The 25,185-nt window shown below is 40.3% G+C and overlaps 1 protein-coding gene across 1 annotated transcript; it reads left to right on the forward strand.

The window, feature by feature from the left end:
- Positions 1 to 23,619, forward strand: LOC146308806 (cGMP-dependent protein kinase 1-like). The gene is made up of 21 exons (XM_084745719.1): positions 1 to 234; positions 3,341 to 3,373; positions 3,659 to 3,794; positions 3,873 to 3,939; positions 4,013 to 4,112; positions 6,513 to 6,626; positions 14,003 to 14,108; positions 14,209 to 14,272; positions 14,437 to 14,514; positions 16,127 to 16,221; positions 17,180 to 17,245; positions 17,373 to 17,447; positions 18,158 to 18,254; positions 18,340 to 18,479; positions 19,582 to 19,671; positions 19,760 to 19,901; positions 19,996 to 20,159; positions 22,032 to 22,154; positions 22,447 to 22,509; positions 22,597 to 22,663; positions 23,312 to 23,619. Exons 1-21 carry the CDS (start codon positions 18 to 20, stop codon positions 23,408 to 23,410), a joined length of 2,136 nt encoding a protein of 711 aa, XP_084601845.1. The 5' UTR covers positions 1 to 17; the 3' UTR covers positions 23,411 to 23,619.
- Positions 23,620 to 25,185: the final 1,566 nt, after the last annotated feature.

The raw sequence follows: 25,185 nt of genomic DNA on the forward strand, positions 1-25,185 counted from the left end.
CTGCACAGTATTTGTCCATGGCGGTGTCTAAGAGCGCCGGCGGGACTCTGAGGGACCTCCAGCTGGCCCTGCAGCTGAAGATCGAGGAGCTGCGGCAGAGAGACGCTCTCATCGATGAACTGGAGCTGGAGCTGGACACTAAAGATGATCTGATCAGACAGCTGCAGGTGGAGCTGGACCGACACCGCAACGCCTCGCAGCACGCCGTCAACACCGGGGACACGGTAAACACAGGTGAGCCAGTGCACTTCACTCAAACTTTACTGGAATATTTCCACTTTATTCTGCTTTGTACTTTTCACTCCACACAGCTTTAGGTATGTGTATTATCAGTCCCTCCAGAGTTTTGCTGACCTTTTTTGGGATTGTTGCGGCCTAAAATCCCTGATTTCACATCAGCTGTTCTTAAAAAATTGTGATGCATGTTGCCGTGCTTTTAGGCAAGTGAAAACTGCAAAAGAAAGTTATGATTTTTTTTTGGTATAATTCATTAAAAATTGAAGGTAACTTGTTCCAGGGAGAACAAAACTGCACTCTGTCCTTTATTTAGCTTTATTTGAAAATGAATAAGTGCACCAGGGAACATATTCCACAAAGAAGCTGAATCTTTTTGGAGCTCAAACTCAGTCAAAACAGCTCAAAATTATAAAATGAAAGTGCACAGAGTGTTGATAAATGTCAGTAACGGTGACAAATGAGTTCTTTTCAGTACAAAATTTGAAAATTATGAACGCAAAAAAAATAGTGAATAATAAGATGTTTGCATGGAGGACTACTATGATTGGTGGAACTCGTGGGAAGCTACAATGATTGTTCAAATTGGCACAAAAGTTGCAGAGTTTAGACAAAATTGCAAGGTTGCACAGAATTTACAGGGGTTTGTTGAATTTGTGTGAGTCGTTGAGATCGTAACATCGCAACTTCCTGGAGGGACTGCGTTATGTTGCAGGCATATCTACTGAAGTTAGCATGCTAGCCAGCTAGCCTCGTAATACCACTTTAGTACCTCAAGGGGCGATAGCGAGTCACTGTAGTGTCCAGTCTGTCCTCATGCTGCGTTACAGACAAATCAGAACTTGAAATTTTCCAGTAGAATGCCACTCAAACAAGAACTTTATAGTGGCACCAGCGATGTCCCCGCCTGGACCTGTCCTCATCATGCCCGGAGTCAGAGTCCTGGTCGGAGTTGCTGTAAACCACCTCAGTACTGTATTCCCTGTTGGCAAACTGACCTCCGTCTGTCTCGGATGCCGTGTCCATTTTTGTTGCCCGCTCCCCACCACCATTCCCCGTCATCCTGGCTCCCATGTCTGCAGTACAAACACCAACCTTCCCCCACTGCTCTGGACAGCTAGCTGCATGGCTAACTGAGCTAACTAGCTAAAGTTAACAGTAGTTAGTTTTTACTCTGGTGATATGAAGAAGAGGCTGAGAAAACATAGTGAGACATTGAAGGTCTGAAGTGGTTCGGGACTGTAAAGAAACGCCTCTATAGATTAAACAGGTCAACTGTATATGAAGTAGTTTAAATAAGCTCAACCTTAAACATCTACAGCAGTAAAATCCCACCTTAATGTAGCAGTAACGTTAATCCAGGGTCCCAAGGCTGATAAAACTGACATACTTTAGATTTTGAAAGCAGGACTTTGTAGTGGGATATTTTCACAGTACAGGAATTATAGCTAAACATGTACTGAAGATATGGGTCAGCTACTGTACCCACGAAAACTATCCAGACACCAAATAATTAGATTTTTGATATTTTATTCAGTCAGTTACATCATTCTCAAATCCTCTCTGTGCTTCCAGGAATAAAATCTTGGCCAAGATGTGCTGAATGATTTATTTACTGCCCTAAAAAGTCCAAAAAAAGAAAATGCTGCCTGTAAGTGTTTGTTATTATATATTTATCATGGCCCCCACACACCGGACATGCATTATATTTGATTCTGTCTGTATCCTGAAGACATGGCATTTCATTTCAGCTGTATTTTAATTATAGTTGGAGAGATAAATTAACCTGAATTTGATCTTAAACTGGTTGTTAAATTCTCAGGAAGGACGCAGATGACATGACCTCAGAGCTGATGAGTCCATCAAATGTAATTATAATAAATGATTTAGCTTTAACTTAGATGACATTCACTGGCCATGGTCACTCACTTTAGTTTCTCTCCTCCTACTGTACAGCTGCTTCAAGAGCAGGTCATGGTGGAACTGTTTCGTCAAATGAAACGGACAATTTCTGCTTCAACAGTCTCACTACACCTCCTGCCTCTTGTATTATTATGTGAATGTTGATCTTTTCTTAAGTCGGATCATTAGTATTATTCGTGTCCACCAGCCTCTGCGGCCACGGCTGCACTTATCTCAGCTGGAGGCTGAAGGTTACAGAGGACCAGAGGAGCGTCTCAGTGTGTGTCAGCTGCTGCGGTTTGTGTTGAAGTGGACAGATGGACGCTGTGAAGGCAGCTGTTTGAAGACGCTCCTCGCTGAGATCAACACAGACACGAGAGGAAAGAAAAAGAAAACACAACAAACCTTCTTGACCAGAAACAAACCTTCAACAGTCTCACAGCAGTTTGTTAAAACTACAACAGTCAAAGACATCATGTTGATAATTTTCACATTTCTATCTGCAGGAACTTTGCTGAAATAAAAAATATAACGTTGCTGCTTCTTGACTTTTCCTTAAATGTTTTTTAATAAATAAATGACACAAAAGGCAAATAAAATGTGATCATCTTTATCTATTTCAGCCCTCGGTGGTCAAACAAAACCGCACACAGTATATTCTTACTTTTTGCACAGTTGGAGATGCATCTTGGTTGCTAAGCAACAATCATCATCTCTGTCAATAAAACTTAAAAAGTGGTCTTGATTCCCAAGTTCCCAACATAAAAATACAAATAATTAATTAATTAGACCCAATTAAAAATAAAGTAGGGGAGACCAGGGATGGTTGCAACACTGCTGCAGCATAACTCACTGAATTTTTGTGTTGAAACAAAGAACCCTTACCTATTACAAACAAAAACGTTTTTATTTTTTGTACAGCCTTTTCCTACACGCCGTGATTATTTTTTGTGATGTTTCTACGTGGAAATCATAACTTCTCTTCACTCAAACAGAAACTTTAAGGTGATGCAAAACAAAGGTGAACTAACGTCAGCGCAGCAAAACCAATGGAAGAAAACAGTAACTGAAGTTACGGTGGTTAGCTGTGGTTTCTCTCTGACTTTTGCAGTTACTGTTATGTTCTGACCCCCTGAGATATTTGTCCACATGGGAAATGATTCTAACTGATTTTTGCCACTGTCACTGCCTTTTTCCTTTGTAGGGAAGCATGGTCTTGGACCCATCACAGCCAAAAGTGAGTGTGCATGCCCAATAAACTCTTTATACTGTTTGTTTTGCATGTGCAGCAGTTCTCCCCAACACCTGGAGACAAACACTGTGAGGTGGAACTGATGGAGTTCTCCTTTTAATCTGCTTAATCAAACTAACACTTTGCAAATCTGCAGCCAGAAGGGATCCCAGCAGCTCAGATCGGTTGTGGTGCTCACCTGTTGTGTGTGTGTGTGTGTGTGTGTGTGTGTGTGTGTGTGTGTGTGTGTGTGTGTGTGTGTGTGTGTGTGTGTGTGTGTGTGTGTATAAGGAGCAGCAGTTCAGACTCCAGCAGCACCTGATGAACCTCAACGCACGAAGAGACAGGCCATCTCTGCAGAACCCACAGCGCTGGACCCCTCCAAACTCACTGATGTCACACTGACCAGCTACTGCAAGAGCAAAGAGTGAGCACAGGACACCACACACACTCTAACACACACACACAAGAACACACTTCTCTAACCTTTTTTGTGTGTTTGTAGGTCCAGTGAGCTGATCCAGAGGGCTCTGCTGAACAACGACTTCATGAAACATCTGGAACACGGGCAGGTACCGACACATCTGTGACCTTCATCCTCTTGATTTTTGAAACACCGGCTCATTTGTCGTCTCGTGTGCGCAGATTCTCACCATCATGGACTGTATGTATCCCACCAGCCTGGCCAAGGGCTGCTGCGTCATCCAGGAGGGAGATGACGGCTCCACGGTCTACGTTCTAGAGGGTAATCACCTGTTCTATGCTTTATTGTTCCATTCGTTTAGGTTGAAATCGGTGTCGATGTTATGAAGGAGGCAAGCCGTGATGCAAAATAAAAATAAGTACTGATATTTCTGTTAAAATGTAGGGAGTAAAAACAAAAAGCTGTCAGAAAAACAAGCTCAGGTGAAGTACAGACACCTGAAATATCTCCTTAAGTACATCCATCCACGACTATCCATAACCATCCATGAACATCCATGAACATCCATGAACATCCACGAACATCCATGAACATCCATGAACATCCACGAACATCCACGAACATCCATATGCAGGAGTGGAAGTAACTAATTACAAATCCTCAGAATGCTGTAATTAAGTAGGGTTTTTTGCTCACTTGTACTTCTATAAATAGATCTTTAAGTGTGTACTTTTACTTGTACTTAAGTATGCATTACACCATGTAATCTACTTAGTTACTTTTAAAGTCATAGTTGAGTACAAACCTTTCATCAACATTTCAGTAGCCAATCAGATGATCTGATCACTAAGGAGGCAATGAAAACCAGGACATACACATGAAAACCAAAACAAAATGCTTCAATTGTTAATCGATTAATCCCTGTTAAGATTTTCACCAATTAAAAATGTATTAATGGATGTTTAATCAATAGTTTTGACAGTAACTGCACCTACAGTAACTGAGTTTGTTTTGTTGAATAAGGAAACTTGAACTTAAAAAAATTACAAAAAGTTGAAGATGGGGGAACATTTTTTTATATCTTATAAATTATTAATGATTAATCAATTTGTCTGTGAAGATTCTTTATCAAGTATTTGATTGTTAGCATTTAGCAACTAACATTTACAGGAAAATGCACAAAAGTTGCGACCCTAGTTTGTAGAGGTGACTGTGAGCAAAGAGTTTGGAGGAATTCAGACTGAAGATTTGGAGAAACTCATCAACGATTAGAAGTAACTAATACTCTGAGTAGTTTTTGAGTTGAATACTTTGTACTTTTACTTGTAATTGAGTAGTATTTTAGCAATGTAACAGTACTTTAACTTGAGGACAAATTTTCAGTACCTGTTTCCACCGCTGTCCGTGTGTTAAGTATTTGGTATTTTATGTGTTGCATTAACTTAAAGACCCATCAGCGCAGCCACCGTGGCAAGAAGAACTGTCCTCCCTGCAGACTGAAGCCTGTCCTGCTCAGTGGGACAGAACTAATGCAAGGTGAAACAGTGAATTGGACTGATATGGACAGACAGCCCATTTGTCTGAGCAGAGGCAACACGAGATTACAAAATGGGCCGCACCGAACCGAGTAAACAGAGGCTCCGTCAGAGACGTGATGTGACACAAAGTAAAAACGAGGAGGGAGCAGAAAATAGCAGGAGGAGACGCAGATTATTCCCGCAGCTGAGGCGATATCATGGTGAGGTCACTGTCTGCTCGGTGATTAAACGCCACGGCTGCTCACGCACGATTAAATCCAGCCTCAGTCCAGTTCAGTCATGTGGTCGTGACACCTTCACTCTTCTCTCGTCAAAAGTGCTGCTCAAGGACGAGGACAGACACTCTTTCACACACTTTGAATGGGAGCCAGCTGAGTGGTGTTGCTCCTTCATCGCTGTGAGAGCTTTTTAAAACGCCTCTGATCAACCAACATTGTTCAATTTAGTCTCTTTGGTTCAGTTTAGTCTCTTTCAGGCCCCAGCAGAGGCTCAACCCCACTCTCTTTTGAATTCATGGCTTTCCTTGAAGCAGTTCACTTAGGATGGATTTCTTTTCATGGTGATGTCTATTGTCAGTCTGTGCATGTGTGTCTGTGGTGTGTGTCTGTACGTAGGTTAAGCCACACAAGCTGCAGCACATGGCTCTTTAGAGATGAGTGTGTATGTTGGCCCTCTTCAGACTGAAACATCTCGACAGCTGTTGATGTGTTGCCATGAATCCAACACACTTCTGAGTGAAATAACTCGACAAATATTGGTTGGATTTTCATTAAATGTGTTTCAGAGCTTCATGTTCCCCTCAGGATGAACTGTAATACACCTGGAGCCCATAATGAAAATTTAAGTCTCTAATACTTTGGTTTATGACCAAATGCTTCTTTGTTTGGAGCTAATTAGCACATTAGCATGTATGCTAACCTAGGATCAGAGTTGGGAGGGTTACTTTAAAAACTTATTCCAATACAGTTATTAATTACCTATTAAAAAATGTTGTCAATAACAAGTATCAAAATATTAAAGTAATGTAACTGGATTACTTTCCATTACTTTTGGATAACTGCAATATAAAATATGGTGAAACTGTTTAGCCTAAGAAAATGTTGACCATGTTCACAGCACTGACTACAGATATTTGCATTGTGAGCATGTTGTGACACACTTTAATCTTTGGATGTGTTCACAGAGGGAATGGTCGAGGTGTCTAAACAAGGGAAGAAACTCTGCAACATTGGACCAGGAAAAGTATTTGGAGAACTGGCGATCCTGTACAACTGCACTCGCACAGCAACTGTAACAGGTAAACACACACACACACACACACACACACACACACACACACACAAGAACACACACACGTATTACACGCTGGAACGAGCAGCCCAGCTGTTCCCACCAACAGGCCCATTATTCTCCAGCAATTTGATGTTCAGACATGGTGAAAATGACTCACAATTTTGTCAGTCAGTGTCACGGACGTGTGACCCCGACATCCGCGGTGAAGGCCGCTACATCCATCAGTGCTGCTGCTGGAGATGAAATAAAGTCAGGCTGTGAAAATGCTTTAATGGTGCCGTAATATTTTTTTTTTTGTGACAAAGAGAAACTGTGATGGAGGTCAAACATCATCCCTGCGCAGTCTAATTTTTCCTCGTTAATAAACTCCCATCTGTGCGAAAGTCATTCAAAAGGCAGACGCACTCAAACATCCTCTAAAAAAAACACATTTTTCTGGCTTGTTTCAAACTTTTAGGTAGACATGTTGCTGTTTTCCCTCATTCCCTTAGGAGAATTCTTATAGACACACATCTCCAAATCTGAGTGAATAAAACTTAAAGTATCAGCATGATCTGACGCAATTAATGAGACTTTTTTTATTTTGTAAAATATCTTTGCGCCCCAGAGAGACGCACAACACGGGCTGGGACATCTTCATCGAAAAAAAGAAACTAAAGCAGTCTGATGTTTGCTTGTCTGCATCGCCTCCAGTTAGTGAAGTGGTGAGAGGTAACGTTTCTGTTTCCAGGCAACCGGCAGAGATTCCAGGAAGTTACTGGTCACAGCCAAGATAGTCCAGCACATAACATAACCACTTGTGAAATGGAGAACTGCTGTTTTTACACATTTTGTGTAAACACAAAATTAAACACACAAGATATAAACTTTGATCACACACACTGTCAGGGTTAAAACTACATAGTGTGACCTTGACTTAACATGTTAACCAGGCTAGCTGTTAACTAGGCTAACTGTTCAGTCTACGTACATTGTATATATATATACAACAGCTGAATAATAATTCTAATAGTACAGCAGTATATATGCTGTTCCTACATTTTATATTCCCCCTTTTTTATAGTTTTCCTATTTTAATTTTGCTTTCCTCTTGCTTATATTTTTATATTTCAGTTTTTAGGTTTTTTATTGATGCTCGTTTATATTCCTTCTATCCATGTTGCTGCTGTAATACTGTATATTTCCCCTTTCTGGAACTAATAAAGGAATATTTCTTCTTATCTTATATCTATTCAGGCTGCAACTAAGACTTATTTTCATTTTTTTATTAATTTGCTAATTATTTTCTCAATTAATCAATTAGTAGTTTGGTCCATAAAATATCAGAAAATGTTATTATTGTTTTCTAAAGCCCAATGTGATGTCATCAAATGTCTTGTTTTTGTCCAAAACCCAAAATTATTACTGTCAAAGAGGAGTAAAGAAACCAGAAAATATTCACTTTTCAGAAGCTGAAATCATACAATTTGAATTTTTTTTTTTAATCAAAAAATCAATCAAAACGATGACAAGATTATCAAAATAGTTGCATATGAAAACAGCCAATTTTTAAATATAAATATATGTAGCATGTAACAACAGATGCCTGGAGAATTAACAGGGAGACACAGGATTATAAACTGGAAAATATGTTTTAATTTTACTGCATTTTAAAAGGAAAAACTCTGAGAGTTTTGTGGATCTGTCTCAGAGTTTCACTTGTGTCACATTTCATCTTCTTTCCTTCACCTCTCTGTCAGTTTATGTCGTAACACTCTGCATGTTGAAGCTTTGCATTTCAAATCCCTTTATTTTGTCTGGCTGACAGTCAGATGATGGATCGGCTTTAACTGCGGTGTCAAACTGATTTCATTCTGTGTGTGTGTGTGTGTGTGTGTGTGTGTGTGTGTGTGTGTGTGTGTGTGTGTGTCACTTTGATGAGCTGGAGGGATGCCGAGACCTTGTCTGATAAAACAGTGTGTTTCTTTGGCAAGATTTTGTTTACAGCACCTCATTCTTGGCTCTGTGAGGTATAGAAGAAAAAAATCTTCATCATCCAGCGCTTTGCCGCCCATTTATCTTTAAACGAGGTTCTTAGTTCACCTGTCCTCCTCTCTGTGAGTCCCTTTCAATCAGTGTCCTTGTCTCGTTCAATGTCATCAGAGCCGAGCACGTTCATGAGCACAGAGGCAGCAGACTCTCCATCACATGTCTGAGCGGCTACAAAGCTCCTTTCTAATTCCCTTTAATCTCTTCCTGGACAGCTTTTTCTCCTGAAGTTTTTCATTTATAACTGCATCAATATTTTTAAATTAACGTCAGATCAGATGACCGTGTGTCGTGTTAATAAACCAGCAGAGAATTATCACCATCTCTGCAGTTTCTCTCAGATCTGCACAGCTTTTTTTTTTGTGTGTGTGTGTGTGTGTCTGCAGCCTCATTATTTTGGCTTTCCAGGACACAACTTAAATGTTTTATCTCATCAGCGTTGTTTCCAGTAGCAGCAAGCAGCTGTTTTGTTTTGTACCAAACAGCAGACAGACACAGTTAGAGATTAAGATAAACAGGAAGGCAGTCCATCCATTTTATTCCACTTATTTTTTTAGGGAGAACTGCAGTGTAATCATTTCTTCTTTGGCTGCGAGTAAAAGAGCTACAACTAGAAAATGATTACAGTCTGAATCACCTTTATCACAGAGTTTATTGACATTATTTAGGGTATTTATGTTATGGAAAAGTTTGATGTTTGAGTGTGATGTTTTCAGGCATTTTTTGCCAATAAATTGCAAAAGAAAGTTGCATTTTTTATATATATATATATATAATTCATTAAAAGTTCTAAGTAACCTTGCCAAAAAGAATGAATTAGTGCACCTTCCACAAAAAGGCTAAATCTTTTTGGAGCTCAAATCCATGCATTGAGATGTACACGGGATAATGGTATGACTCGTAGAGCTCACAGGAAGTGGGTGATTGGTCCAGTTTGCAGAAAAGTTGCAGAGTTTGGACAAAATGTCAAAGTTGTGCAGAATTTGCATGGATCACAATGTTGCAGTTTCCTGGAGGGACTGCAAAAGAATGCTTTGTGCATCTTTGTGCATGAGAACATGTCGGTATCTGACAGTGTAGGAATGAGAAGTCTCCAACTTCTCCTGGAAGATCTCGAAGCGTTCCAGGCCCAGATGAAACACGTGATCCTTCCAGTGAAGTCTTGGATTAGTCTGGGTCCAACTTCTAGTTGGATGTGCTCTGAAAACCTCTAACAGCATCCAGCAGGACCTGATCAGTTGTTGAACCACTGGTTGAACAGCTGGTTACTTTTGACTCTTTATTCTACTCTGAACTCCGTCTGAATGTCTTCTCACCTTTTCTCTCAGGCCGAGCCCAGACACCCTACAGAGAAAATTCATTTAGGCCGCTTGTATCCGTGATCCCATTCTTTCGGTCTCTACCTAACGCTCAGGACCACAGCTGAGGGTCAGAACGTACTAGAAAAGTGAAGCTTTGTTTTCCAGCTCAGCGTCCTCTTCACCTCGACAGTCGGGTACAAAGACCACTTTACTGCTGATGCAACACCAGTTCGCTTGTTGATCTCACGCTCTGTCTTCCCGTCACTCGTGAACAAAGTCCTGACACACTTAAACTCCTTCATGGACCAAACTGTGATGTAGACACTCCACCATGTGACCCAGATAATAACAGAAGAGGTGAAACACAGCGTAATTCACCTGTTATGTCATATGTGGAGACTAAACTAAACTAAAGAACAGTTTTACCAACACGCTCACTGATTGGGACCAGAACAAACCAACAGTAGGTTTAAAAACTCCCCGTTTCAACAGGTTGCACAGTTTGTTGCAGCTAAATATTAAATGTGAAATAAAAAGCCAATGTTTTTTCAACCTTATTGGACACTTTAATGACTAACTGTAATGCAGAAGACTTAAAATAGCTTGGTGGCTGGATTTAATAATACATTTGAAGCATGTGGAAGGCTTTATGAAATAGTCTCTCGGGCTGAATCTCTCTCCGGGGTCGGCAGTTTGAGTCCTGTGCAGAGATAATCAAGAGGACGTGATTAAGGGTTATTTTCTCCGAGTGAAAACGGCTCCCACCAGAAGCACAAACTGATGGAGTGCTCCTTTAAATTGCGAAAACGAAGCCGTGGGTATAGAATGAGCAATATGAAAAGCACTTCAGTGCGTGGATGAAGAGCGTCCGTACATATTATGATAATGAAACTGTGTGTGTGTGTGTGTGTGTGTGTGTGTGTGTGTGTGTGTGTGTGTGTGTGTGTGTGTGTGTGTGTGTGTGTGTGTGTGTGTGTGTGTGTGGTGGGGGGTGGATGAGGGTTTAGAGAGGGCCAGGAGTGATGGGTTCACATGACAGATGCACAGTGGGAAGATATGACGCCTGATGTTGCCATGGCAACCTTGAGGTTGACAGGCGAGTAAATTCAGTCGGAGAAAACCAGTTCAGTGTCACCTGCCCTGCTGGATTTTAAACACTTCAGATGCTGTGAACTGGTTCCCAGCGTGAGGCGGAGCTGCAGGATGGAGCCCTCTGATAGGATTATAGCAGCTCCGTGTGTGGTTAAGACTTGGTCTTAAAGTTAAAGGGACAGTTCACCACAAAATAAAAAATGTTGTGCCGTTTATCTGAGCTGCAGACTTCTGGAGATATTCGGCCGGAGAGATGTCTGCCTTCTCTCCAGTATGATGGGACTAGACCACTATTTGAGAGGCTCGACAGCAATGTCTCTTTCCAAAAGTCATGACCTGGTTACTTAAAATACTTTCAACTTTACCCAACTATTTTCTTAATACTGAACTACACCAAACAACCGTATCACTGTGCAGAAGAACTGTGCATCTACTCATGAACGAGAGGTGCACACTGCAGTTGGCTGACAGTAAAAATGGTTCCCAAATTAAATTGCTCGCAACAAGGTCTGTGGTTTTTTGGTGCTTTGAGCTCCACAAGCTGGATGCCATTATAATGGAGAGAAGTCAGGCATCTCTACAGCCAATATCTCCAAAACTCTGCAACTCTTTAGTGTGTTTTTGTGTGTGTGTGTGTGTGTGTGTGTGTGTGTGTGTGTGTGTGTGTGTGTGTGTGTGTGTGTGTGTGTGTGTGTGTGTGTGTGTGTGTGTGCATGTGTGTGTGCATGTGTATGTCTGCTCTCTTTGTTGTTCTTGGAGAAACTTTCAATGCTTCTGTTGTTTCAAAAGAACAATGAGCTGAATGGTATTCAGCTCATTGTTCTCATCTCTAGTGACAAAGAAACATTCATGAACATTTTTGCACGACCTTCATGGGCAGTTTTTTTCTTTTTCCTGTAATATCATCTTATAACAACTAATCAAAGATTAAACTGTATGATGTTCTGACACACAGATTCAGGAAAAATTGAAAAGTCAACAGTGATTTCTCACCTTTCTCTGACTGTAACCTGTCTGTGTATCCAGAACATGATATATCTTATTCCTCTGTGCTGTAGAGCTTCATGCTGTTCTGTTTAAAACACACTGTTAAACTGTTCTGTACATAAAATCATATTTCTCCTGGATGCGACTGGGCTGTGTATGATGTCGTAGCCACATTTGACCTTCAGACTTAAATTGAAAATATATGAAGAAGGACAGATTATTAGTTTTATATCTTCAAACACTTTCTTCAAAGGAGACCAATGAACCACGTTAAGGTCGTCTAGAAGCAGAAGGTCTTTTAACACTTTAATGTGGAACTAGTGACTGTTGTATAAGCAAACTGTGTGTTTGCTGTGAATTTGTGTGTTTGTTGGATTAAAATACGGCAGTTTAAGTCCAGATGAAACAGCATTTTCAGCAAATCGTTTTTCAGAGTGAAACAGGGCAACCAGGGCTGGTTATCATTTTAAAACTATAACACCAGCGCTTTTAAATTGATATTGATCAGGGTTTGATTTATTGTGTGGTTCACGCTGTTACTAAAACATGTCACGTGCACATGCATACATGAAAGTGTGCAGCAGCAAGCATTTATTTTTATCAGACATCAAGCTTTTAAATGTTTTGGAGGTTCATGGGTCACTGACATGTCACAGTAAACTCGTGTTGTGATTGTCTGCAAGGAAAACAGGACTTTTTTTTCTAGATCTGCAGGTATCATTTTAACAAGTTTCAACACTACTCTGTACTCGGTTATTTCTATTGATATTTCGGTTGATGTCTTAAAGCAGAGCCTCGGCAAACATCAGTTATAAAAGGAGATCATGTGAATGAGTGTGATTTGGTTAAAGAGTTCAGAGACTTTAGAGGTTTAAACTGTTTGGATCAAATCTACGTAAGCACACGTCATATTTTGTTTAAGAAGAAGAAAACATGAATGCATTTTGACACAAGACCCCCTAAAAATTGATTATTTTGCGCAGTACAGCTGGGGATTTAATCCAAAAGGATGTTAAAAAAAAACATTTTTCATTTAATCTCAACTTTAACTATATTTATATCCTGTGATGAACTGATAACAGAACACTTTCAAATCTCAGACTTCACAGACCACCTTTATCTCCCAGAGGTTTGGAAAAACAGACCCGTTACACAACTTTCACCCTGATGGAAAGTATGTGGGAAAAAAAAGTGCAAAAAAATGTGTGAAAATAATCTGTGGATTTAAAGGAGAGGACTGTTCTTGTAAACAAGAATCTCAAGGATGATGAATTCAGATGAAGAACATCTCACAGTCTGTACAGTCAAACCTTCATGTGATGCTGAATTATTTGGTTTGGAATTTTTTTCAGCATCTTTTCTGGTGGAAAATACTTTTCAAATCATACATGCAAAAAAATATGTGCAAAGAAACTTAACGTACAGTATCCATAAACTACATGTCCCAGGAAGCATCCCAAGTTTATCTGCACACTGAAGGCATCCAATAATAATCAAATGCAGCAGCAATTATGTAACAGAGGAGGCAAAAGTCCCGACACTCTTTACTGAAGCAGAAGTACAGATACAGGCTCTGAAATATACTCAAAGTATAAAACTAAAAAATAACCGTCTTTTGTGTCTTCTTGTCACATCTTTTTGTCTTTTTTGTCTTATGTCTTTTTTGTCTTGTTGCATCTATTACGTTGTTTTTTTGTCTTGAAAATATTTGAAAATGTAGGGAGTAAAAGCAAAATGCTGTCAACAAAGAAGTACTCAAGTAAAGTACAGATACCTGAAAACAGTAATGGAGTATTAGTACTCAGTTACTTCCCACCTCTGTTATGGAATAATATAAATTTCTAGTCTTACACTTACAGCCGGCTCTTTGAGGGCAACCATGATGCTGAAGTGACCCTGGATGAAACTGAGTTTGACGTCCCCGTCTCTCGTTTTAGTCTCTCCTGTCTTTTCTGTCTCTGTGTGTCTGCAGCTCTGACCGACATCAAGCTCTGGGCGATCGACCGTCAAGGTTTCCAGACCATCATGATGCGGACTGGTCTCATCAAACACTCCCAGTACACAGACTTCCTCCGCAGGTACAGCTCATCATACACACTCTCACTCTCACCACTTCACTGTTTTCGGCTCTCACCACCTGAGAGTGACTCACGTCTCTCGCTGTGAACTTTCCTCCAGCGTCCCCTCGTTCCAGTCTCTACCTGAGGACATTCTCAGCAAACTGGCTGATGTTTTGGAGGAGGTGACGATTTTCCCAACACTTCTCTATTCTCAGCACTCGCTTCACAGTATCTGTTTCTGCCATCTGTTCCTCCAGCTGACAAATACAAATGGTTGGAAACATTGTGTTCAGTAATCTGAGGTTTTGTGTACACATGATTCACATCTCTCTCCGCTCTCCCTCAGACTCATTACAGCGACTCTGATTACATTATCCGTCAGGGAGCCACCGGAGACACATTCTTCATCATCAGTGAAGGACAGGTGAGGAAGACGGATGACGAGAGAATGAAGGATTTATCAGGAGGTGAAGAAACAATTAACAGAGAGGGAAATAAAAGAGGGAGGGAAAATGTATGAACAGAGGTGAGAAGTCAGGTGGTTTCTAGGCTCGGGTCTACGTGTTTCCAGGCCCGTTAACGAGGGGTGACACTGGGGTGAGATAACTGTGTTTCCATTTACATAGATTTAGGCACATTTTGAAGTATTGCATTAGAAAAGGTTCATGGTTCTGATGTAGTGAACTCGGGGCTTTACATAATAAATAATAGGAGCGTCTGATGTGACGTGTAGTTTACAACCATGTAAAATCAAGATGGCATAGCATTCTTCCAGATTCACCATCCATGAGTATTTCTATGCACATTTTGAAGGATCGCTTTAGCAAAGGTTGATGGAAGAAGGTTTTTATGCTCACTTGAGGTGGTTTTCAGTCCCTCCAGGAAGTTGCAGCAATTCGATGTCCAATGTCCAATTTCTGCAACTTTTCTGCAAATTTGACCAATCATCGTTACTTCTCACATCATAGCAGTCCCCCTCACAAACATCTCAAAGAACTGACTCTGTTTTCTTTAATCATTCATTATTTTTTGCATTCATAGTTTCTTATTTTATCAAGCACTGAAAAGAGCACATCAGTTGTTATTGACATTTATCTGTGCACTTTTATGTTTGAGAATATTCTGCTGGCAGTTTCCACTGAGTTTGAGCTCCAAAAAGATTTGTCTTCTTTGTGAAATACCCCCCAGGTGCACTTCTTCATTTACAAATAAAGCAGATTTTGTTAGAGTTTTTGTAATCCTGAGGTTTTGTGGTTTGGTTATACTCAGGACAGAGTGTGGTTTTGTTCTCCCTGGAACAAAAAAAAAAATCACAATTTTTCTTTGCAATGTTGAAAGACATCACAACGTGCATTGCAGTTCTTTAGAGAAGCTGCCATGAAATCAGTCATTTTAGGTCACAACAATCCCAAAACAGCTGGAGAAATCCTGGAGGGACTGGGTTTTAGAAAATAGTAGAAGCAGCTGTTTTTCCGTGTGCCGTTTGGCGTCGGTGTCCTTTGGCTGCGACAGAATCATGTTAAATCAAAGGTGGCACAGGATTTGTTTTTGACTCAATAGCTGCGTTTCCATTAGCGTATTTATATGCACAAGTTGAAGCATCGAATTAGAAAAATTCCCCCAAAAAAAGTTTTTATGCATGTAACACTTAGGTACAACTAGGTAGCCTTGGTGAGTGGTAGCCATCCATGATAAGATCAGATGTAGTCAGTAGCTTTGTTTTATTTAATTTTATTTCTCTGAATTATCCATCAGGGACCATTTTTAAATTGATGGTGGATGCAAGGATGCTCTGACAGAAGGCGTTGTACTGATGAGATATCATGTGCAGCTGGAAAATCAAATTCAGAGGACAAACAAGTACAAATGGACACTGTTAAAGAGGATAATATGATATTGGATGTTGCATCTGTTCAGCAGCTGACTCAAAGGCAAACTTTAAGGCAACAACAGGGAGACAGCTTCAGTTCATAACTGTGCAATGACAGACATGTGACCTAAAAGAGAAAAGAGGCTGTGATCTGTGTTGTCCACAGGTGAAAGTGTCTCAGCAGAACTCAGCCAATGACGAGCCGGTGACTGTGAAGACTCTTTCTAAAGGGGACTGGTTTGGAGAACAGGCTCTGAAAGGGTGAAACACACACACACACACACACACACAACAAGAATCATACATAATCATTCATACTTTAATATTGTTGTCTGTTTCATATGATGAGTGCTGTGATTTTGGTTGAATTTGACCGTGTAGAGGAAGTGGGGTGTGGAAGAACAGTGATGCTACATGTCACCTGCTCTCACAGTGACATGACGTCTCTGTGGGTCGGGAAACTCGTGGCTCTGCTGTCCAACACGTTTTGCATAAATGATTTGCAGCAGTGTTTCTCATCATTTCTTATAAAACCCAAACTTATCCTGCATGGCGTGTTATGAAAGTTTGGTGGTGCAACGTCAGTTCTTTCACCATCTGTTTTGAGGAAATGAAGAGGAGAGACAGGAGGGGGGGGGGGCGCTTGTTTTGTATGAGCGAGGCAGCAGGCGTCCTACGAGAGTGGTGCAGACAGAGACAGGAGGAGAGAGAAAACAGAGGAAAACTACAGCGGTGGTTCCTTGATGCCGAAGATGAAACGTTCACGCCCTAAGATAAGATCGATACACTAGTTCTGCATCTCGTTTTTTCTGATTCACATTTTTTACCAGTACAGGCAGTCTGAATTGAGGCACTTGCATATTACACATTAAAACCTAATGAATTGGATGCATAATCTGAATTTACCCTTTAAGGGAGGAGGAGTGAGTAACAGGTATCCAATTCTCACAGTCCTCAAGACATGGAAAGATGTGGTCAAACCACAAAACAAGATGCCAAGATGCAGTTTCCTTTTATACTCCTCTTAATTTAACCTCAAGTCAGATGTGTTGAAACTGGCAACAACAAGAGGTTTACTTGTTTAATGCAACTTTTACTCTCTCTCTCGTAATCTGCATCTTAAATTGTTAGTGTTTAAATTTAACAAAGATATAAAAAAGAATACAACCACATATCCTTGTATTTTATTTAATGTCTTATGTCTTTGTCTCCTGTGCAGAGAGGACGTCCGTACAGCCAGTGTCACAGCTGTGGGAGACGTCACATGTCTGGTCATCGATAGAGAGTCAGTGAGGATCTTTGTTCACCATGAATATCAGTTTTTCTACGGCGGTTCAGTCTGAGGTTCACTCTTTAAAGATGTCTTTTGTGTTGCTTGTTTCTTGAGTCCCTCGTGTGTGCGTCTGTTCCAGGTCTTTCAAGCAGCTGATTGGAGGACTGGATGATGTCAACAACAAGCAGTACGACAGCGATGAGGTCAAGGCGAAGTGAGTTCACTGATTTATTTTGAAGAGGAGTTTGTGCTCATGTGTTCAGTGGTTTATGTAACAGCTGCAGGAGAAGGTCGGATGAACGACGTTTTAAAAGTTGAGTTCAGCTCTCGAGTCGCTTAAATAGAGATAAATAAATAGAAATCTTACAAGGTCGACCTGCTAATGTTTCTCGAATGATTCCAATACAATTTCAGACTGAACTGACTGAAGCAGAGAGTTGGTTGTATTCAGAGGTGGGAAGTAACTAAGTACAAAAACTTCATCAATGTACTTCAATAGATTTTTCAGATATCTGTACTTTACTGGAGTATTTTTCTGACAACTTTTACTGACACCTTGGTACTGTATTCCCTGCCAGTCTCAGAGGTTGTCAAGAGCCAAACCCAGTAAGAAAACCACCTCAGTACTTTATTCCCTGTCCTCAAACTGGCCTTTTGAAAGGTCATCTTGTTGTGGCCTCTTGTTCTGTAGTGGCTTAATGGCGCTGACTGGAGAATTAGCTCCATCTGCTGTTTATCTCCATCAAATGGAAGCAAACATCAGCTGCACTTCCTTTTGCAGACTTTCTGGAAATTGGGTTTAACCTTGAGTTGCAGGTGAAACCTGACTTTTGATGTTCCTCTAACCGAGCTGTACAACCTGGACATCTTCTGACATTGAAAGAGACATATGTAATGTCTTTATCTCTCCACTGTTCTGTGCAGACTGCAGGCTGAGACAGATTTCTTCTCCCGTGTGTCACTCAATGATTTCAACATCATCTGCACTCTGGGGATGGGAGGCTTCAGTCGAGTGGAGCTGGTGGGTAGATGTGAAGTAGCTCATAATGTACAGATACGTAATGTTCTTGTGTGTTTGTACTGAACGCATGTGTTTGTGCGTTCAGGTGCAGTTAAAAAACGATACCACTCGATCGTTCGCCCTCAAAGTGTTGAAGAAGCGTCACATCCTGGATACGAGCCAGCAGGGTCACATCCTGTCAGAGCGCCGCATCATGATGGAGGCTCACAGTCCGTTCATCATCAGGTCAGACAACGGTTTTATGTTTCTGAGGACGGACAGGATTTATGCAGCTGTAATTAAAACTGCATTAAACACTTAGGAGGATCCAAATGGTGGCAAAAGGTGACTTTTTATTTGGTTTTTTGCTCAGTGATGGAATGTAATTAACTGCATTAACTCAACCAATGTACTTAAAGGTAGAATCAGCAGGATTTAGTCTGAGCTGTTCATAAATGCACCAGAAAGATTTATTATTTATTATAGCTTATTGTGAGTCTCATTCCCAGGATGTCAAATATCAACACCTTGGGTTGGTAAAGTGTCCCAAGCAAATCAAAATAATCAGGAAAAAAAGGAAATACAGGCACGTAGAGGACTGCAGAGTCTCTACAGATACAACGACCACCTCACACTTCCAGTGGAAAATATGTTGATATGAGTCTGTACATTGTTTTTTTTTTCTGTACATGGTTCCAACTTCACAAATTTGGGAAGTTGCTGAATTTTATTCTACTTATTTTATTTTATTTCTGACCGTTTTGAAGTTTTGGACAACAGTAAAATCCTGCTTTTACATGAAAGGGGAACTATTATTCTTTTCCTTGTCATATTCTGTATATATACAGTATGTGTATATATACAGTATGTGTATATATTGTGCAGTACCCATCAGGGGTGTGGCCAATCAGCGTGAGCAAATCGCTCGGCACCTGCAAGTGCTGCTTGCAGCGTTCTTGAGAACTATTCACCTGCACAGTTTCAAGTCGATCAGATGAACGATTGTTGAAATATACGAAGGACAGTCATGCGCGCACACGCACACACACACACACACACACACACACACAAACACACACACACAAACACACACACAGACAGACAGACAGATTCCTGACGTTATAGTTGGATGATCTGACTACAGTGCCACCTATTGACCAAATGGTCACTCAGACATCTTATCTCCTCTTAAATATCTTTAAAAATCTCGTCTTCTTGTTGCTCCTATCCCAGTGGTCTGCAAAGACATAAAAGTCTTCTTTTTTTTGGCTCTTTTGATCGTAAAGGTTGCAGACCGCTGACCTATACTTTGTAAATGTAGAACTGTTCTCCTCTCCTGTTCCTGCAGGTTGTATCGGACTTTCAGAGACTCCAAATATCTCTACATGCTGCTGGAGGTTTGTCTCGGAGGAGAACTATGGTCGCTGCTGCGAGACAGGTGTGTGTGTGTGTGTGTGTGTGTGTGTGTGTGTTTGTTTGTTGTTGTTGACTCTGAGATCCTCAGTGTCGGTCCATTTGTCTTTCAGGGGATCGTTCGATGACAGCACCACTCGCTTCTACACCAGCTGTGTGATCGAGGCTCTGGCCTTCCTGCACTCCAGAGGGATCATCTACAGAGACCTCAAACCTGAGAACATCATACTGGACCACCGCGGATACGCCAAGCTGGTGTGGACACATGTTGTCCAGATGTTACACAGCGACGCGGGTCGGATGTGTCACAGAGAAAACGTTCATCGTCTGTGTGTTTTGTTTCACTCAGGTGGATTTTGGCTTTGCTAAGAAGGTGGGTCTGGGGAAGAAGACGTGGACGTTCTGTGGGACTCCGGAGTACGTCGCCCCGGAGATCATCCTGAACAAAGGTCACGACAGTTCAGCCGACTGCTGGTCACTGGGAATACTGATCTTTGAGCTGCTCAGTGGAAGGTACACCAGTACAAGTTCCTGTTTACCAGGGGTGGAGTATTCACTGTCCTTTACTTCAGTACAAGTACTACAGTTACACTGTATGTACTTAAGTAACATTTTGAATGCAGGACTTTTACAAGTATTTCTACTTTTATTTAAGGAAAATATCTGAGTACTTCTTCCAACACTGACTCCAGAATGTTTTTGAAAGTTTTGAGCAAATCATTAAAAATGTTCAAAAACATCTGTGTGTTCGTGAACTAAGACGTTCAGCCCCTGATACAAACCAGCAAACCAAAATGTCAGCATGTTTCTGAGAAGTAGAAATGTTTTTTTAAACATGTCTCTGAATGGAGGAGACCTTAAATCTGACTCAGTAATAACCAGCAGCAGGTTCTTTATTTCCTGCTGAGTCAGGTTTGGTCCACAGGGCCGGATTAAGTCGCAGCAGATTAAACATGGCGGCTTCATTATGTTTTATTCAGACACCCAGAATCCAACCAAGTCTCCTAAACAGGAATCAGTGTATCTGCACACAACAAAACCCTTTTTAAAACCAATGTTTTCTGAAGACTAATATGCATATCTATCAAAAAAAAAAGCAAATCATCAGAATATAATAATCTGAATGTTTAATACACTACGCAGCCCGTTCCCAGATCACTAAATACTTTTTTGATGATTTCTTATGACTCGTTAAAAGACACTGAGTCATTCAGCAAACATTCAACATTAATTTTAACTCTAATTAAAATGAAACAAACAAAAACAATAATTCCAGCCTGGAATATAAAACAGCTGCAGCAGAGAAGTGAGTATTTCAACTTAACGTTTCCTTGATTTCTGATGACACATCATTAACATTTCATGATTAAGATTTCTCTTTTAAGCGTGCAGTTCCTCCTTAAATTACATAAAGTTATGTGTTATATGTCACGTAACCACAAACTTTTCCTGAACCTAATCATCTAGTTTTGGTGCCTAAATTTAACCAAAACATGACTGTCAACTGAAATGTTTCTCAACAAACTATTTTTAAAGCGTAACCAGATGTTAAATATTTATTATTGCCAACGTGGGTGGATCATACGTTAGTTTGAAAGGAAAAAAAGGAAAATCTATGTCAATGCACACAAATCTATAAATTCCTCCAGAGTTTTGCAGGGCCTTTTTGGGTTTGTTGCGACCTAAAATGCCCGATTTCAGCTTTTCAACAAAACTGTTTTTTTAGGCATTGTTTTGTAATGAAATTGCAGGACAAAGAGAAAATTGGAAAAGATAGTTGCTATTTATTTGTAAAATTCACCAGATAACAAAGACAACTTGTTCTAGAAAGAACAAAACAGCACTCTGTTCTGAGTGTTCTAACTAATCTCGCCAAAAAAGGCTCAGAATTACAAAGAAATATTTGTAAATGAAGAGGTGCACCTGAGGGGGGTGTTCCACTCAAAACAGCACAAACTGATCAAATAAAAGTGCACAGAGTGCTGATAAACATCAATAACAGGGACGAATGTTGTGTTCGTTTTAGCACCTACGACAAAATTAAAAAAATGAGTAATGAAACAAAACATTGAGTCAGCATTGAGATGTACATGTATGAAGTTTGTGCGAGGGACTGGTTGGTCAAATTCATGGAAAAGTTGAAAAGTTTGAACAAAGAGTTCACGGGGATTGGTTGTATTTGCTTAAATTGTTGCGATCACAGCTTCCTGGAGGGACTGAAAGAACACATGTCCTCATTTTGTCATGAGCTGAGACCGTGTTGAAGGAGCAGGTCAGCTGCTCGTCCAGATTTGTTACGTCTGAATGCAGGAACTGAATGAGCCCAGTCTGAGGTGAATAAATGAAACAGTCGTTGCGTTTTCCTCTGTCTGTCTCTGTCTCCAGTCCTCCGTTTTCAGGCTCTGATCCCATGAAGACGTACAACATCATCCTGAGGGGCATCGACATGATCGAGTTTCCCAAGAAGATCACAAAGAGCGCTGCAAACCTCATCAAACGGCTCTGCAGGTAGTCAGTCCAGCTCAACTGAACAGATGAACTGAAACTGTTTTCATCGTTAACAACTGTGCAATCTGTGTGTGTGTGTGTGTGTGTGTGTGTGTGTGTGTGTGTGTGTGTGTGTGTGTGTGTGTGCGTGTGTCTGTGTGTGTGTGAGTGCGTGCGTGCGTGTGTGTGTGTGTGTGTGTGTGCGTGTGTGCGTGCGTGTGTGTGTGTGTGTGTGTGTGTGCGTGTGTGTGTGTGTGTGTGTGCGTGCGTGTGTGTGTGTGTGTGTGTGTGTGTGCGTGTGTGCGTGTGTCAGGGACAACCCGTCAGAGAGGCTGGGGAATCAGAAGAACGGAGTGAAGGACATCCAGAAGCACAAGTGAGACAGTGCAGATGCTCACAATCATCAGAGTGCTTTCTGTTGGAGATAAAACTGTCGTCATGGCAACATGTCCTTGTTCTTCAGGTGGTTTGAAGGCTTCAACTGGGACGGCCTCCGTCAGGGAACCATAGACTCTCCGTACACGCCCTCAGTGGGTATCCTTCGGTGTCCCTGTGAGAAATAAAGGTTCTAACTAGAACCGTAAAGGGTTCTTCACTTTGTCTCCATAGAAGGACCTTTTATAAAGGTTCTACTTGGGACCCTTTCAAACAGTTCTATGTAGAACCAACATAAAGGGTTATACCTAGAACCATCTGTGAGAGGTTTCATCCAGAACATCCTGTGAAAGGTTCTGCAGAGAACCTTTCTATGGCGTAATGGATCCACTCTCCTTTCCACCTTATAATGGTTCCAACAAGACCCCAGTGAGGGGGTTCCTCCAAGGTCAGTTTTATAGGCCTGTCTCAATGGTTTTATGTTGAATGTACTCGGGTGGTTCTACCCAAGAACTTTTTATATTTCAAGGGTTTTATGTAGAACACACTCAGGGATTCTACTGAGAACCCTTTATGTTATGATACAAAGAACCCTTAATGAAAGAGTTCTACAAGGATGTCAACAATCCTTTTTGGAACTCATTCTTCCAAAAAGGGTTCTTTAAATGAAAGTAACTCTTAATGGAACCTTTAGTCTCACAAAGAATTAAAAAGGGTTCTTCAGAAGCAAATGATTCCCCTTAGGAAGAACACTTTTGGAACCCTTACACACAGATAAGTAACCCCCTGTCCTCTTCCATCAGGTGGACGGACCGCTGGACAACAGTAACTTTGACTATTTCCCAGAGGACACAGAGGAACCTCCTCCTGATGAAGAGTCTGGTTGGGACCTGGAGTTCTAGCAGAACGTGATCATCGTCTTTAAGCTGATTGGACAAAGAAAACCAAGAGGACTGGAGTCTTCAGGAAGAACAAGTGAAACCATATCAGAAAGACTTGAAGTGTTTTATTTATTATGAATGTTCGCACTGAAAGTCAAAGAGAAAAACAGAGACGTGAAGAGACGAGACAAACAACATTAACACTGAATATATCAACACAACACAATAATCACAGTTCAGCAGGTATTCTACGTTCCACGTCTGTGAGTATGTGAGGATAGTCTGTGCATGTGGAACCCAAGGCTCCAGCACATAATATAAACAGAACAACTACACATCTGTGGTGTCTGCAGCTGTCTGTGTACGCGTTTGTTTGGGAGTATAACTCAGGCTTTAGGGCCACTATTAAGAAAATAAACTTTAAAGTATAAAATCAAAAAAAGACAGAAATCATGTTCATGGTCGAGGTAATGTATTAAATTTATTCACGTTATGTTTAGTCATGTTCACAGACTTTCCTCCTCACTCTCTGATGTATCTGAAGTATCCTGCGTTTTCCTGAAAGTTACAGCAACTAGCAACTAGCTAGCAACAGCTAGCAGGAAAATACACACCGTTAAATTGAATAAATTACAGATGCTTGTGCATTTGAAGATTGTTGGAAACATTTGGAATAATTTAAGCAAACATTCAACAAAATATCCAATATATGGTTGCCATTTTTAGATTTTTTTTTTTTAAGGTGGAAATTAGCAAAACAGAATAAACAAAAAACAAAAGTAATATGTAGAGAATAAAGGCATATTATTTTGAGGAAAATGTTTTAATATGTCAAGAGGAATGTATTAATTTTTAAGGAGTTTTTCCAAAAAATCAAAGTTTGACTATCATGAGAAAAAATTAGCATATATCAAAAACAGGTTATAGTTTTGCAAAAAATTATAATGGCAGGAACAAGGTTGTACTATTTTGACAGAATAGTTGCAATATTTTTCAATTTTAATACTTTTGATACTTTTAATTGTATAATAGATAAAGAATCTAAAAATTTTAGTTTGTTAGTTTGTTATGTTTGTTATATTTGTTTGTTTAATACAATACTTCATCCATGAACATGATTTCAGCAATAGTGGTTGTTTAACAGCAAAGACAACTCCCATGATGCCATGCAACTTCACAACGTCATCAAACACTTGTCTTTTATTACTGTTTGAGACTGTTTGCGAGACACATACTGTTAAATTTTATGTCTAAATACAACTTTTTAAAAATATTCTTCCTTTTTTTTCCCAGATTAAAACATTAAGCAGATTCTTTATCATTACACAAAGGTTAGATTTCAGAGTCCATCTAATCCGGAAAGTCCAAGAAAAGAGATTTAATTTGAAAGACAGACAGAACTGTTTCTACTAATATCATTGTAGCCAATAATGTTTTTTTTCTCGCTGTAATTGACATATTCTATGATTCTGACATTGATAAAAACCAGTAGTTCAATATATTTTACTTTATGATTTTGTTTTCATTCTTCTTATTACAATCCCTTAAAGAAACAGTTCAACATTTCTTTCCGAGTGAGATGAGAGGATCGACATCGATCCATACTGACTGTGCTGCCTTCAGGTACCAGACCTGCTGGGATATAAGAGGTACGTCAGAGTTGATTCAGTATGAGCAATAGAACCGCAGGGGTAAATATGACGGGGACAGCTGGGCCTCTACAATCCCCAGGTTACTGAGATTTGGCATTTATGATCAGAGAGAAGGAGAATCTGACAGGAAAAAGACATGTCCCA

The sequence above is a fragment of the Lutjanus erythropterus genome, chromosome 20, assembly GCF_056507025.1.
Source record: "Lutjanus erythropterus isolate fLutEry1 chromosome 20, fLutEry1.hap2, whole genome shotgun sequence".
In the NCBI taxonomy this organism is placed as follows: domain Eukaryota; kingdom Metazoa; phylum Chordata; class Actinopteri; order Lutjaniformes; family Lutjanidae; genus Lutjanus; species Lutjanus erythropterus.